Source organism: Oncorhynchus keta, chromosome 9 (genome assembly GCF_023373465.1).
Source record: "Oncorhynchus keta strain PuntledgeMale-10-30-2019 chromosome 9, Oket_V2, whole genome shotgun sequence".
In the NCBI taxonomy this organism is placed as follows: Eukaryota; Metazoa; Chordata; class Actinopteri; order Salmoniformes; family Salmonidae; genus Oncorhynchus; species Oncorhynchus keta.
The window spans coordinates 36,436,030-36,452,128 of record NC_068429.1 but is presented as its reverse complement, the minus strand read 5'-3'; the positions used below and the strand labels follow the sequence as shown (position 1 = coordinate 36,452,128).

At 43.2% G+C, this 16,099-nt stretch overlaps 2 protein-coding genes across 2 annotated transcripts; one reads left to right on the top strand and one right to left on the bottom strand.

Moving 5' to 3' along the window:
- The first annotated feature begins 3,335 nt into the window (after nt 1-3,335).
- On the top strand, nt 3,336-7,704 carry tmem119b (transmembrane protein 119b). Its single transcript, XM_035776300.2, has 2 exons — nt 3,336-3,584; nt 5,967-7,704. The coding sequence occupies exon 2, from the start codon at nt 5,979-5,981 to the stop codon at nt 6,882-6,884; it is 906 nt and encodes a 301-aa protein (XP_035632193.1). The 5' UTR covers nt 3,336-3,584; nt 5,967-5,978; the 3' UTR covers nt 6,885-7,704.
- An 808-nt stretch (nt 7,705-8,512) lies between these two features.
- Nucleotides 8,513-13,261, bottom strand: LOC118387687 (iron-sulfur cluster assembly scaffold protein IscU-like). The gene is made up of 5 exons (XM_035776306.2): nt 13,055-13,261; nt 9,833-9,946; nt 9,576-9,686; nt 9,317-9,395; nt 8,513-9,196 (listed from the first exon to the last, which is right to left on the bottom strand). Exons 1-5 carry the CDS (start codon nt 13,154-13,156, stop codon nt 9,105-9,107), a joined length of 498 nt encoding a protein of 165 aa, XP_035632199.1. The 5' UTR covers nt 13,157-13,261; the 3' UTR covers nt 8,513-9,104.
- Between the last annotated feature and the right edge of the window lie 2,838 nt (nt 13,262-16,099).

Genomic DNA, 16,099 nt, shown 5'->3' with positions numbered 1-16,099 from the left:
GACAGGTTTCTTAGAGACGCCAAAGGTCTGTTTGTCTCCGAGTCCAGTCAAATAGTGTATAGGAAATCCACCGGGCAAAAACTGATTCAATCAACATTGTTTCAATGTTATTTGTCAACGTATTGTGATGTGGAATCTGTTTTTAAAATAGATTGTAGTTGCAAAAAGTAACCAACTGTTTTGAGATTGAAATTTCAACCACAGGATTATGTCACCATGGTAACCAGTTTTTTGACACCCAAACAAAATTCAATATCACTTTTGCGATACAGTAAATAGCCTATTAACTTGTCGACAAGTTAACAATACTCTATGCTGGATTCACGTCTCTAACTAATCTAACAATAAAAGTTAAAGAATAGGATTAAGCCAGTGGCTCAGATGAAATTATTCAAGCATTAAATTATTTACATATTGATATTTGGTTGCGTTGTCAACCAAACACAATTCAATAAACTTTTTGTAATACAACAAAAGTCACAAACTAATGTCATAGTAGTTGTTCAACCTTAAAATGGTAACACATCAATGGCCACATTTTGAGGTTAGCCTACAGTAACTATAAACGTCTGATGTAATCATAGAAAGCATGTATGTTCAAGATAGCAAAGGTCACAGGTCAGTGGAGAACTTTACAATTGCTGTAATAATCTTCACAAAATCTTGAACAGCATTGATCACTTGCACTATGTACTTTTAATGTATTCTCAACTGCAATCCAGGTCAATTGGTTGTGATATTAGATGATAACACTAAGTTATTTATTGTATCAATCCAAAATATCTGACTATATTGTATCCCCATTTGAACTTTGTTGTGCTTTTAAATGGTAGAAAGTGCAGTGATAACACATTTAGATGTTAACTCACCAAAAAATCTGACATTGTTTTTCCATTGGAATGTGGTTGTGCTTTTAGATGGTTGAAAGCATAGTGATAACACATTGTCTTTTTGAGTGGGTGAATAAAGGATGAAATCTCATTGATCCACGTCTTAACCAAGTAATACCCAAATTTCCAAGTTGAAATGACGTGGTGTGCCCACTGGAAGGTGATCACAAAGGACTGGAACAGATTAATAAATCATAACAAAACTGTAAATAAATGACAAAGTGCTATTAAACAAAGGGCAGATGGCTAATGACTGTGTCTGTGGTGATTGAAGCCAGGCGTTACTTCAGTTTTCCAAATATGGACCCTCTAGACTTGTCACTATAAAACTATGCCCTGTGGTTTGTAATATGCACTGATACTTCCTTTTGTTGTACCATGTACTCATAATAAATAACACAAACATGGATTTTTCACATGGATTCAAGGCCCCTTTTCTGGCGTCAATATCAAAGTTCTTTCTTTGCAGAAGCTGAGATTGACATCTCAGTCCACATGCTTCATACACATCAACACAATATTATGAAACCGGCATCAAAGTCGGAATTTTCATGCCAGGGAAAGCTGACGCTGAGGGATGTAGACAGAGCTTATAAGACAAATTGAATCATAGACTAGACACTACTAGGGCATGCACTCTGTGACCACCTCACTGTCATGATGACCAAAGAACGGTTGGCCAGTCTGGATGAATCTCAAACATAGTCAACCAGCTGGCCGGCCAAACATACACACATTCTGACCTATAGCTGTGTTTACTCTATATACACACACATATGCATGCACACACACACACATTCTGGCTTGCTGGTTATTTTTCTCTCTTAATTGTGGCTACACATTGTGCATGTTTAACTATACTCCATAGAACACCCTACTCATTGTTTCTGGCAAGGCCCTCAGCACATGACCCAACCCCCTACTTATATCCACACCAACCTGGACTCATTGGTAGACATAACATACTAAAAATACATCCGGGACACTCCAATTAGTATGGTATGTATTAATTTGTCGATGTCCATCATCCATTTCATATGGTAATTCATACAAATTGCAATTTTTTTACAGTATGTTACGAATTCCAGTTTGTTGTGGCTAATACTAATGTTAGCTAGGTGGTTGGGTTAAGGTTAGGGTTAAGATTAAGGGTTAAGGTTAAGGGAAGGGTTAGCTAACATGCTAAGTAGTTGCATAGACGTTTGTGTTATACATCGACCGACCAACCACCCTAATTTTTGCCTTAAGTAACCTTCTGTTTTAATTAACCATACCAAACATAGCACACTAGATTTCACTTCACTGGAACTAAGGGGCCTAACCCGAACCATGAACAGCCCCAGACCATTATTCTTCTTCCACCAAACTTTACAGTCCTCCTCCACCTAAGTTTACATCACCAGTTTTACGTGCTACGCGTTTCAGTACTCTACGGTCCTGTTCTGTGAGCTTGTGTGACCTCCCACTTCGCGGCTGGGCCGTTGTTGCTCCTAGACATTTCCACTTCACAATAACAACACTTACAGTTGACCGGGACAGCTCTATCAGGGATGATGAACTGACTTGTTGGATAGGTTGCATCCAATGACGGTGCCACGTTGAGTCACTGAGCTCTTCAGTAGGACCATTCTACTGCTATTGTTTGTCTATGGAGATTGCATGGCTGTGTGCTCGATTTTACACACCTGTCAGCAACGGGCGTGGCTAAAATATCCAAATCCACTCATTTGAAGAGGTGTCCACATACTAATTGCAGCGTCCTGGATTTACGTTTACTATGTTACGTCAAGTCTATGAGACCAGGCTGTCCACACAAGAAACATGAACCCTTTCCTGTGAGAGACGATCAAACTGTGGCGCTGCATGTCTGTTAACGTGGCTGGTCTGCTGTAAGTCACCAGAGTGTCAGAGGGACAGTGTGGGGCCAAACATTTTTTTAGCCATAACTATAACCTCGTGAGACTTCCACTCTAGCTAGTGTGGGAGATGTGTGTATCTGGCAGAGTGAGGAAAGTAAGTGAGAGGGTAAGTGCAAGGGAATTCAGCAATCCAAAAGGCCTTGATAGTTTTTGTTTAGGAGGCCCAAAATGCTTTAAGATTGCTAAGTGCATGTAAGAAGACAGAGGGAGTAAGCCAAGCGACAAACAATTCATCCAATAAAATGTCTGCAGTTAGTTTAGTCTCTGTCTATTCCCCAGTTAAAACCCTGAACGCTTATTTTTTCCCCCCACTCACTCTGAGCTCCAGCCAGTTTGCTGCAGTGTTGTTGACTCTGGCCTTGAGCATCTAGATCTGGGACAGGAGAGCCGAGCCCCCTGCCCCCACATCACATTAGACTACTGCCTAACAAGAACAATCTGTGTAGAGCCCATGAGCCCAGTCATTTTCTGGGAAGCAAGGCAGCCAGAGAGGGAGGAGGGGAAGGAAGGAGAAAAGCAGGAGGAGGGGAGGGAAGGAGAAGAGAGGAAGGGGAGGAAAGGAGAAGAAAGGGGGAAGGAGGGATGTGTCCTAATGGCAAAAAACTTTTTTTCCCTTCTGTGCCGGTCAGAGAAACCTCCAGTCTAAAATCTGAAACTGTAGAAGTTACTGGAGGAGGTGAGGCAGGCACATTTTCCCTCTTGTCCTCTCAGTCCCTTTTCCTCAAGCATCCACAGTTCCAGAGGAGCCTTTTCTGTGTGACCACTTCTGTAGGAGGTGAGTAGAGCCACTTCTATTCATTTACTTTCACTGTACATTTTACCACATAGGGAAACAGATGAAATACTAGCTGATAACATTCTTATCAAATATGAGTTAACTTTAGTGGACAGGTATGACCTCACATGACCATTGCAGTGCAGTTCAGCTACAGTGACAGCATCATGACATGTGAGAGGTGAGGTGGTCCTGTAGCTCAGTTGGTAGAGCATGGTGCTTGTAACGCCAGGGTAGTGGGTTCGATCCCCGGGACCACCCATACGTAGAATGTATGCACACATGACTGTAAGTCGCTTTGGATAAAAGCGTCTGCTAAATGGCATATATTATTATTATTATATTATGTCTCCAGGCAAGTAGCCCGCCAGCAGGGAATCAGGCTAGTTCAATAGAGTTCCCCAACAGGATGTTCTCTGAGACCAATGGGTTTCCCATATTTGCATGAGACATTGTGCAGATAAACGTGCGGTGAAAAGAGCTTTTATTTTTTGAATTATTCAATCGTATTAAAATGTTTGTATGTCATTATTTCCCACACAAAGGCGGTGCTGAATGTATGACTGTTGAAAAATGTCTGATCGTCTCCATCTAATGGTATCTTGAACACTTCAATAGAGACTAATACATCTGTATCCTTTGTGTGTGTTCGCATGTCTGCATGTGTGTGAAAGTATACATTGAGGGGGAATGGGCGATAAACTGTAGATGCGCTCCCATCCCCCCTTCCCTGATAAGTGCAATGCCTCATGTGGCCCAGCTTGCACACAGATGGAGTGGGAAAAGGGGGTAAAGGAGGGGGTTGGTTGGTTTATATGGACCAGGCCAGCATTCTAGTCCAGGGCTACATTCAGCAGAGCACAACTGTGGAACATTCAGATAGAAATATATTGTGTAGAAAATACATGCTTCTGACATGTTGAGTAAGGAATCATGACAACTCTATTAATTACATTTCTATCGGCAATGATCAGTTGTTTTTTCTCAGTCATTGTGAAAGTAAGAGTTAGTTCTTCTTGTTATTGCTAGGGTAACGTGGGGTAACCAGCCCCCTCTAAGAACAATGTCCAACTGCTGACACAAAAATGCAAAGTTTGGTAAAAATGTGGTATGTGGATGATGGTCATGCTAGGCAAACAAACTATGAAGGGAAATAAGTGGCTACAGTTTACACTTTTTTAGTTATTTAATAATATTTTTGTTGTAAAGGGGCATTTTTTCCCAAATACCGGGGTAACATTTTTAGTTGAGCAAGAGTAGTGGCAGCCAGGGAAAATAGGTGAGTGGTTTATGTGAGAATTACCCGAGGGAGCTAGTTAACCCACATTACCGTAGAAAATTGTTTTAAGCCAAATTCAATTTCAGGGAAATGAGCGGTCCATGATTTATTTCTGTGAAGCAGCATGAAAAGGAGCTGTTGTTTAAATAAATATCCAAAATAGTTATTAAAAGATCGGGACAGGAAGCAATGACATTAACATCAGATGACGTGACTCTCACATTGACCAAAAGCAGATTGACAAAATGGGATTAACGTTTTAGTCATGTAACCAAATATCATTGACTGGTCAGGAGTTTGACCTAGATTCGATCAGTTCTGCTTTAACCCACGGAGGTGTAACTGCATTGAAGCTGTCATATCAGCAAGCGACTCGCGGCGTTATACCTATCGCAGACATTTCCACCAAGTCTCATTAGTAGAAATCCCATGCAGCCTTGTTACAAGTTTAACATTGGAATGTGTGTTGTAATCTACAACTCGATTAGGCTCATATGAATTTGTATTATTTAGTCTAATGATGTCATTATTTCTATACTTTTTCATTCTGAACTTTGAACGTGGGTAGGATGTGTGTGGCTTCGTGACAATGACCACGAGCAGCCGCTCACCAATTTGACACCTCCGACATCGACTCAACAATGATCTGCTGTGCAGTTTTCAGTTATTGTGGGTTAAGGCCAATCTGATTGAATCTAGGCATTTGTGTACATCTACTGTATCTGTCTGTGTGCATTGCCATTGTGTGTGTCTGCATGTGACATGCTATGATTTGAATCTAGACTTTAAATCCTGCCTGCCTCTCATCAGTTCTCAGCTGCTGTCTTGGTCTTAAAATTACATTTAGGGCTCTACAGCTATAGACATTCTATCAAGAATAGAAATGACTCAGAATATATGTTCATTCATTGTAGATGGGTGAGGCCTTTACAATGTTTTGTGAAACACACACAAAACAGTAGATGTTAGCTGTCACTATTAGACAAGAACAGCTACATTAATTGCAAACACCTGTTGATCAAAATCTGTTTCATTCAATAAGTGGAAATGCAAATTGACAACAGTTACTGCAGCAGCACTGACACTGTTCTTGTTTTCTGCAGGTCCTACAGGAGATGACGTTCCTCATGGCACTTCATTTGATTAGTCTTTCTGTGATGCTCTGGTCCAGCAGTCCCAGTCTGGCCACACCCCTCCCTTTCAACATTTCCTTGGAGGGCAGTGCAGAGGGGGAGGAGCTGGGCAGCCTCATCCCCACCCCTTCCTCACCTACCACCAGTGGCCCAGCCTCAGAGTCCCCAACCACCTCAGATGGCTCCACTCACATAGAGCACTTCCTGCTCAGCCAGATGGTTCACTTCCTGCAGGAGAACATGCTCCTCATCCTTGTTGCCTCAATCCTCTTCATCACCATCTTCCTCATCTTCTGCTGTGCTTGCATCATGAGCCGTAAGCGGAAGGTCAATGCCTACTACCCCTCGTCCTTCCCCTCTAAGATGTATGTGGACCAGAGGGACAAGACCGGAGGTACCAAGCTCTTCAACGAGGTGCCAGAGAAACCCTCCAATGGGCAGCAGGCTGAACCAGTTGACTCAAGCAAGCAGCTCCAACAAGACATCATGAGGGCAGCCAAGAATCTCCGCACTCCCTCCAAACCTCCCCTGGGTGAGCGACAGGGAAACAACCCCACACAGATAGCTGCAGAGAAAAGTCCTGATGTGAATGTTCAGGCTGGGGGAGAAATCATAGAGAAAGACAACGAGCCATCAAATGCACCTGAGCAGAGCGAGGAGGAGGTATTCCAGCTCTCAGACAGTGAGGCCCAACACCGCAGCTGCCCCAAGCAGCCAGAGATCCTTCCAGGACAGATAGGTCTAACAGAGGATGATGAGTCACTCACAAGAGCTGAGCTTCCATCTGGCCAAGGGCACTCACAAGCCAAGCAGGAAGGGGATAGGCAGGAGAACTCCACTGTTACGCAGTCTATTCCGTTGATCACTGGGGAGAAAACAGCATTTTAACTATGTTGGACAGTGGACCAGTGGAGGCTGGTGGAAGGAGGAGCTATAGCAGGACAGGCTCATTGTTATGGCTGGAATGGAATCAACGGAACAGAGTCAAATATGTGGTTTACATATGTTTGATCTCGTTCCATTAATTACAGTCCAGCCATTACAATGAGCCCATCCTCCTATATCTCATCCCACCAGCCTCCACTGCATTGGACAATATGTTTGAGCTCAATGGTTTGGACGCTTTCGCATGAGTGACATCTTTAAGGCAAAGCCATACCAAATTATGTCTATTCAGTTGTATGTAATCATATTATTTTGTTTCCCAGTAGCCATCTTTCCATGTCACTCCCTAAAGGGTATATGATGTAACTTGAGCATACAACCCATAGACGCTGTAGTCAAGTGTTTGTACAATGGCCAAAGTAATGGTACTGCCTTTTATTTCTCTCTTCCACTCATTGGTAGAGATTATTTTTTAGGGCAACATGAGTTTACTTTCCCTTTTTATTTAACTAAGTCAGTTAAGAACAAATTCGTATTTACCATGACGGCCTAGGAACAGTGGGTTAACTGCCTTGTTCAGGGGCAGAAAGACAGATTTTTACCTTGTCAGGTCGGGGATTCGACCAGGCAATCTTTCAGTTACTGGCCCAACGCTCCAACCACTAGGCTACCTGCCGCCCCTTGAAGAACAAATATGGATAAGTAGAGGGGAAGTTCACCATGAGCACATCATGGTGCAGCATCTGCAACAACTTGAACTTAGCATGTTTCCTACATTAAGGGAAGTATTTTTGCATTATAAAACCTGTTTATCGTTTGGTTAGTCAAATGTTTATCCCTTCGCTTTAAACATTTCCATTAAAGGGTCAATAAGGAGTTCCAACAATAACAAAGCAGGCACCCAGCCACTTGTTTCAGTAAACAGCTGATGGATGGGGCTTAAGAAACATAACTCTCAAAGTCATAGAGCTATGGATGCAAGGACTGAGCATCCATGCGATCAAACTGATTGGGAACCATGTTTTGAAGCTATAGTGTTCGTTTACACTAAGTTCGTTCACAAACATTGGAGCAAAACAAACTTATAGTTGGGGTTCTGAATGGGTACGACAGATTAAGCTCATGAAGCATTCAAGTTAGTCGTCAAGAATCAATGCCTACATAAGTATTTTAACAGTCAAAGAAATGTGAAGAAAGTGCAGATTGTTGTCCCTTAAAGGGCCAGTTGCTCAGCTGCAGACCCAGGTCAGAAGTTGGGAAAGCATCCAAGTGTCTGTTCGACTTGTACAATACAGGCTGGTTAGTCCGGTGTGGTTGAAAACATGCACACTCCAAAATGTTTGTAGAGGTGCCGACTTTCCTTCCATAATTGTACTTTGGTTGAATAAAGTAGATTATGAAGACAGTAAGAAACAGCAGCATTCTAAAATGTGTTGTGTAATTTGGGTAGGTAACGATAAAAGCAGAACCATTTTGCTGAACGTATGAAGTCACATATTTAACATGGCTGTATGCTGCCATCTAGTGGCGAAATACAGCACTTCAATTTATCTGGTAGTATACACTACATCTGACAAATACCAGGTAATACCGAAAAGCTGGTTGACTAAATGACTAAAACAGACATGCAATACTACTTACGCATTACTTTATTACTTTCCATTAAAACCAGGAATTATGTCTTAAATGTCACTAAACAATCAAAATAGATACCTTGATCGTTTGCTACCATTTTACATCTTCCGCATTACATTTCATCATTGCCATCAAGCCATTAGTACAGGAGTGTTGATGGAATACTAAGACAAACTTCTAAGGCTTATTCAATACTTCCACCACTGCATCCAGAATCACTTCCCAATGGAACACACCCATACTATGACAAAATACTCAAGCACAAAGCAAGCAAACTCCTGTACACTCGACTCACTTCACATTTTTCACTCCTGAAAATAAGGCTTACTTTGTACCAATCCCCCGATCAGTGCCCTTAAAATGTGCGTAATGTGACAGGCTGGAGTAAAGATTAAAAAAACATAATGCCACAGGGGCTTGGTGTGTACACTGTGCCATCTATGTGCGTTGTATGGGTGGACATAACATTAACTAATTTAAGGTGCCCCATATACAGAAGAATGGTGGAGTGGGGATCCAGGAATATACTTTGAGTGTCCCCTTGGTAGTAGGGTGCAGGACACTGGTGTTCAGACATTGGCAAAGCCCTCAGTTGCTGGTGTTGACCGCCTCAATCTTGCCATCCTGTTGTTTGAGACGGTAGTCATGGAGGGCAGCTTTGATGGCATCCTCAGCCAGCACTGGAGAAAAGGGCACAGTCAGGAATTTCAAATGGTTTTAAAAAATGGTTTAGAATTTCGCAACTTGTTAAACAGTTTGGAAAGAACAGCGTTAGATATTAGACTGAAATAAGAGCTTACTAGAGCAGTGAAGTTTGACCGGTGGAAGACAGAGCTCTTTGGCAATATCCGTGTTCTGTATGGTCAGTGCTTCGTCAATCTGAAAGCCAAGCGAGCAACATTCCATCAACCAAGAAATAAACTCCACCCAACCATGATATGTAACAAAAGGAACAAACAAGCAGCGTGGCAGAAAAGACTTGAATTGACAAATGAAACATTCAGACAGAACAGTGAAAGGAAGCAGAGGAAGTGTCATGGGTGCAGAACGTTCACTCACAGATTTGCCCTTCACCCACTCTGTTACCAGGGAGCTGGAGGCGATAGCGGAGCCGCAGCCAAACGTCTTGAACCTGGCATCCACAATCTTTCCACGATCGTCTACCTCAATCTGCAGAAAGGAAAGGAGTCACTTTATTCAATGGTGACTTTTGTCCACAAATTAATTCATAAACAATGTAGTCACGTTACTAAACATGCTTGGTAACTAAATAGAACATGCCGCTTCTCTGCAAATCCTCCAGGGGACCAACGTACCTGCAGTTTCATCACATCTCCACAAGCTGGGGCACCCACCAAGCCTGTACCCACATTCTTGGAGGTCTTGTCCAGGGACCCAACGTTCCTTGGGTTCTCATAGTGGTCCACTACCTAAAAATTGGAAAAGGGAAGGAAATGTCATGGAAAGTCATATTGTTGATTCCACATAATTCACAATTATAATTACCCTCTCTTGGGAACATGCCCTGCTGCTGTCACAAACATTCACATAACAGCATCTGTAATCACATTCCAAATGTCTCCCAAAAAAGCAGGCTTAAGGCTGAGGCCTCTTGCATTGCTTGTTATGTAACAAGTTGACATTACGCAAGGCAAATGAAAATAAACAGATTAGGACAGGGCTCCACTGCGCACAAAAGTAATTCCTGTTGCAACCTCCCTCCCCCCAGATGTAATAGCCAAGATGCGGAGTCATTCTCTACACTACTAAACAATGCTGGGAACAAAGCTTTTGATGAGATCATCATTACGAGGATTGTCTGAATATCCTAAAATATCAGGGCCTCGTTTCCCAGAGCCTGAGTAGCATTAAGATCATTGTTAGAACGATCTTAAGATGCATCTTTAGTAGCCATTTCTCAAAACCATAGTTACTGAAGTTTCACTTGAAAACCCTTATTTACCTCAGACCACTCAGAATAGCTAAGCGTGTCATTAGATGCTTGTTTTTGCCATTCCGTCACTTTATACACAGAAGAGCACCGCTAAACAAAGACTCAACTCTGATGGGTCTCTCTGGAACTGCCGATAACTTCAGAATGAAGTTGACTACAAATATGTCTTTGCAACTGTAACAAATAAGTGAAGGATAAGACAATGCTTCAAGTGAAAACCATGGCTGAAAAAGAACAACTTTTATTTGAGAAATACAGGCCTATGTTCATTCAATTTAATAATATAATATTCTAGGCTACTGTCAAATTTTGCTTCAATGTATTTAATGTGAAACATGTGCTCAATTTGTTTTATTTAGTGCATTATAGGGTAAGCATTTAGAATGAGCCACTTCAATTTGCATCCATAGGTGGCAAACTCAAAAAAAGATACATCCCTTTTTCAGGACCCTGTCTTTCAAAGAGTTATTTGGATTTTTACAAATTAACTTCACAGAACTTCATTGTAAAGGGTTTAAACACTGTTTCCCCATGCTTGTTCAATGAACCATAACAATTAATGAACATGTGGAACAGTCGTTAGACACTAACAGCTTACAGACAGTAGGCAATTAAGGTCACAGTTATGAAAACTTAGGACACTAAAGAAGCCTTTCTACTGACTCTGAAAAACACCAAAAGAAAGATGCACAGGGTCCCTGCTCATCTGTGTGAACGTGCCTTAGGCATGCTGCAAGGAGGCATGAGGACTGCTGATGTAGCCAGGGCAATAAATGGCAATGTTCGTACTGTGAGACGCCTAAGACAGCGCTACAGGGAGACAGGATAGACAGCTGATCGTCCTCGCAGTGGCAGACCACATGTAACACCTGCACAGGATTGGTACATGCAAATATCACACCTGCGGGACAGGTACAGGATGGCAACAACAACTGCCCGAGTTGCACCAGGAACGCACAATCCCTCCATCAGTGCGGAATAGGCTGAGAGAGGCTGGACTGAGGGCTTGTAGGCCTGTTGTAAAGGCATGTCCTCACCAGACATCGCCGGCAATAACGTCACCTATGTGCACAAACCCACCATGGCTGGACCAGACAGGAATGGCAAAAAGTGCTCTTCACTGAAGTAGCAATTTTGTCTCACCAGGGGTGATGGTCGGTTTTGCATTTATCGTTGAAGGAATGAGTGTTACCGAGGACTGTACTCTGGAGCCGGATCGATTTGGAGGTGGAGGGTCAGTCATGGTCTGGGGCTGTGCGTCATGGTCTGGGGCTGTGCGTCATGGTCTGGGGCTGTGCGTCATGGTCTGGGGCTGTGCGTCATGGTCTGGGGCTGTGCGTCATGGTCTGGGGCTGTGCGTCATGGTCTGGGGCTGTGCGTCATGGTCTGGGGCTGTGCGTCACAGCAGCGTCGAACTGAACTTATTGCAGGCAATCTCAATGCTGTGCGTTACAGGGAAGACATCCTCCTCCCTCATGTGGTACCTTTCCTGCACAATGCCACCAGCCATACTGCTTGTTCTGTGTGTGATTTCCTGCAGGACAGGACTGTCAGTGTTCTGCCATGGCCAGCGAAGAGCCCAGATCTCATTCCCATTGAGCATGACTGGGACCTGTTGGATCGGAGGGTGAGGGCTAGAGTCCAAGTCACGTTGCTCGAGTCCACAACTCTGCCCCTAGTGTTTTATTGCTACAAAAACACTTGAATGTCACAAATCCATATGTAACAATGCACAAACAGTCTATTTTCTGCCAATTTACCCGCTCACTTTCGCGTAGACGCGAGAAAAATAGACATCCTTTCTAATTTGAAGCGCATACACGCTCGTAAAAATAAAATAAAAAAACACTAATTTGGGTTTCAATGTTCAGACCGAGCGCTTAAAACTCCACCACACAGAAGAGACCTTCGTACAATAACTTGTGTAATGGAACTGAATAATGATCAAGGGACACACATCTAATGTTGGTTCAACAGAAACAGTTACTGTGTAAATGTTATTTCCGAGTCTTATAAAGAGCCAAAAAACAATTAAACTACGTATTGCCAGGGCTACCACTGTAGATGGCGCGTCACTGCGTGTCACCTTAACTAGCTAATTTAATTACGCTAGGTACCTGTTACCAAAATAGCTGTGGAATTAGATAACAGCTCAGGACGGAACAGATTAACCGTCAAGTAGCACTTGTCTCACTCGACATGCTACTGTACATGAAAATTGCATTGGCAGGAAAAAAAAGTGAACATAAAAACGAACATGTTAAATGACAGTTAACTACCTACCTTTAGAGTACTCTAAATTAATACTAGGCAAGACATGTGACGCATATTACCTAAGCTACCGCTTTCTTTAATGAATATATTTAAACTAGCTAACATCACTGTATGACAAATAAATAACAGATCATAAATGCTACCTTTGCTTCTGGGCAAGTTCAGTTACCTAATATAGGTAGTTAACCTACTAAATTAGTTGCCTAACGTTACTGCGCCAAGCCATTCATGTTGTTGGAAGAGTTTACGACCGCAACAGTGAAACATGGTTGAATTTATCAGCTATCAAACACAGCTAGTTATTTCTTACCTTCTTGTGGTAGGCGGCTTGGGCTTTATATTCCGGGGAAGAAAGCCTTTTGATCACAACAAGAGGGGTGATGCACTTCTTTGCTGCTACTAGACCCGCCATGTTCACGGTTTGTCTGAAATGACGCAGTCTCAAACCATGCGAGCGACTACCTTTAGGGTGCTTTCAAGACAAATACGAGGTAAAATCATGACGTCTTTTGGTTTTATTTGTATTATTAATTTAACTAGGAAAATCCGTTAAGAAAAAACTCCTATTTACCAGAAGTCAAAAGAGCTCCTGCGGGAACGGGGGCTGGGATTAAAAATAAAATACGAATATTGGACAAAACACACATCAGGACAAGAGACACCACAACACTAGGTGAAGAGAGACCTAAAAACGAAAACATAGTATGGCAGCAACACATGAAAACACAGCATGGTAGCATCACAACATGACAACAACATGGTAGCAGCACAAAACATGGTACAAACAACACAAAGGGCATTGGATGTAGAGATGGAGACAAAACGGTTCAGTTTGAGTGTTTTTTGCAGCTATCTAGCTTTGTGTGTGCTTTGGGGACCATTAACAGAATGTGACTGGCAGAACGGGTATTGTATGTGGAGGATGAGGGCTGCAGTAGGTATCTCAGATAGGGGGGAGTGAGGCCTAAGAGGGTTTTGTAAATAAGCATCAACCAGTGGGTCTTGCAAAGGGTAAACAGAGATTACTAGTTTACAGATATTATAGAGTGCAGTGATGTGTCATATAAGGAGCATTGGTGGCAAATCTGATGGCCAAATGGTAAAGAACGTCTAGCCATTTGAGAGCACCCTTACCTGCCGATCTATAAATTACGCCTCCCTAATCTAGCATTGTTCGGATGGTCATCTGAATCAGGGTTAGTTTGACAGCTGTGGTGAACGAGGATCGATTACGATAGAGGAAACCAAGTCTAGATTTAACCTTAGCCTGCAGCTTTGATATGTGCTGAGAGAAGGACAGTGTACCGTCTAGCCATACTCACAAGTACTTGTATGAGCTCTAAACCCTCAAAGGTAGTAATCACACTGGTGGGAGAAGGGCATTCTTCTTACCAAACCACATTACCCTTGTTTTGGAGGTGTTCAAGACAAGGTTAAGGGCAGAGAAAGCTTGTTGGACACTAAGAAAGCTTTGTTGTAGAGCGTTTAACACAAAATCCAGGGAGGGGCCAGCTGAGTATAAGACTGTATCATCTGCATATAAATGAATGAGAGAGCTTCCTACTGCTTCAACTATGTTGTTGATGTAAATTGAGAAGAGTGTGGGGCCTATGATCGAGCCTTGGGGACCTCCCTTGGTGACAGGCAGTGGCTGAGACAGCAGATGTTCTGACTTGACATTGCACTCTTTGAGAGAGATGGTTAGCAAACCAGGCCAAAGACCCCTCAGAAACACCAATAATCCTTAGCTGGCCCACAATAATGGAATGGTCTACTGTATCAAAAGCTTTGGCAAAGTCAATAAAAATAGCAGCACAACATTGGTTAGAATCAAGTGCAATGGTGACATCATTTAGGACCTTTAAGGTTGCAGTGACACACCCATAACCTGAGTGGAAACCCAAGAGAATACTATATACATCAAGAAAGAACATTAAGGCACATGGGCAGCTGTGAGGAGGAGGGTTTATTCTCCAGGTCTTTAACCGTTTTCCAGAACTTCTTGGGGTTAGACCCACAGAGAGAGAACTGCTCCTTAAAGTAACTAACTTTGACCTTCCGGATAGCCTGAGTGCACTTATTTCTAATTTGCATGAATGAGAGCCAGTCAGCCTGAGTATGTGTGTGCCAAGCCATTTGCCAAATGGAATTCTTGAGGTGGAGTAACTCTGCCAGATCACGGTCGAACCAGGGGCTCAACCTGTTTTTTATTCTCATTTTCTTTATGGGTGCATATTTGTTAAGGATACCACTGAAAATATCTTCAACAGGGGGGATCAAGCTGATTCTATACCAATCTATAGAAGCCAGATCAAGAAGGAAGGCTTGCTCATTAAAGTTTTTTAGCAAGTGTCTATGATAAGTTAGGACAGGTTTTTTCACTGAGCAGAAAACACCAGACTGATACCTATCAGGATTATTTGTAAGGATAACACCAAGGAGAGTAGCCTTTTCAAGAATGTTGTAACCCACCAAGGAGCAGGGGCGGCAGCAAGAACAACTCTCCCAAATATCAGAGACCCTCAGGGCACTTACCGACTCCCTCCAACCACAGTCCAACCTCAACCCAAGAGGAGCCAATGACCAAGTCTCATTGCCCAGTGCTACAGCCATTGCCGTAGTTCCTCCAGGGAACCTGCACCGGGAACCCAAGATCCCAGCCCTCAAACGGTATAACGGCCACCCGGGAGGATGCAAGGGGTTCCTCACGCACACGTCTGAGCCCACAGGAGCGTGACAGGCGCAGGTGAAGGCTGCAGCCTCTACTGCAGAGGTCTCGGCCATCTCCGAGCTACATGCCCAGAGCTGATGGGAAACGCCAGGGCTCGCCAGGACAAGAGGAGCAAGGGGAGACCCTGAGGAGCTCTGCAGTTAACCCCTGGCTACCCAGTCACTGTCTGTCACTACCCGCAACCCTCAACTAGGACAACCGTCAGCACCAGATTCAAGCTTTCATGGACCACAGAGAATTTCATTGATCAAGACTTTACAAATACAGAATTACAAATCCCCTGAGTAAAATGTCCTACTCGTCCCTTTGTGGTAGAGGTGGATGCCTCAGACACCGAAGCAGTGGCGGTAAAGAAACTGCACCCATGTGCCTTTCTCTCCAAGCAGTTCTTGCCAGTGGAACACAACTACAATGTAGGCAACCGGGAGCTCTTGGCACTTAAGTCGGCCCTTGAGGGGTGGAGACACTGGTTGGAGGGGGAATCTCATCCTTTTGTGATCTGGACAGGCTATAAGTACTTGGTCTCCATTCAAGAAGCCAAGAGGTTGAATGCTCGCCAGATTAGGTGGGCTCTATCTTTTAACAGGTTTGATTTCACACTAGCATATCGTCCGGGATCCAAGA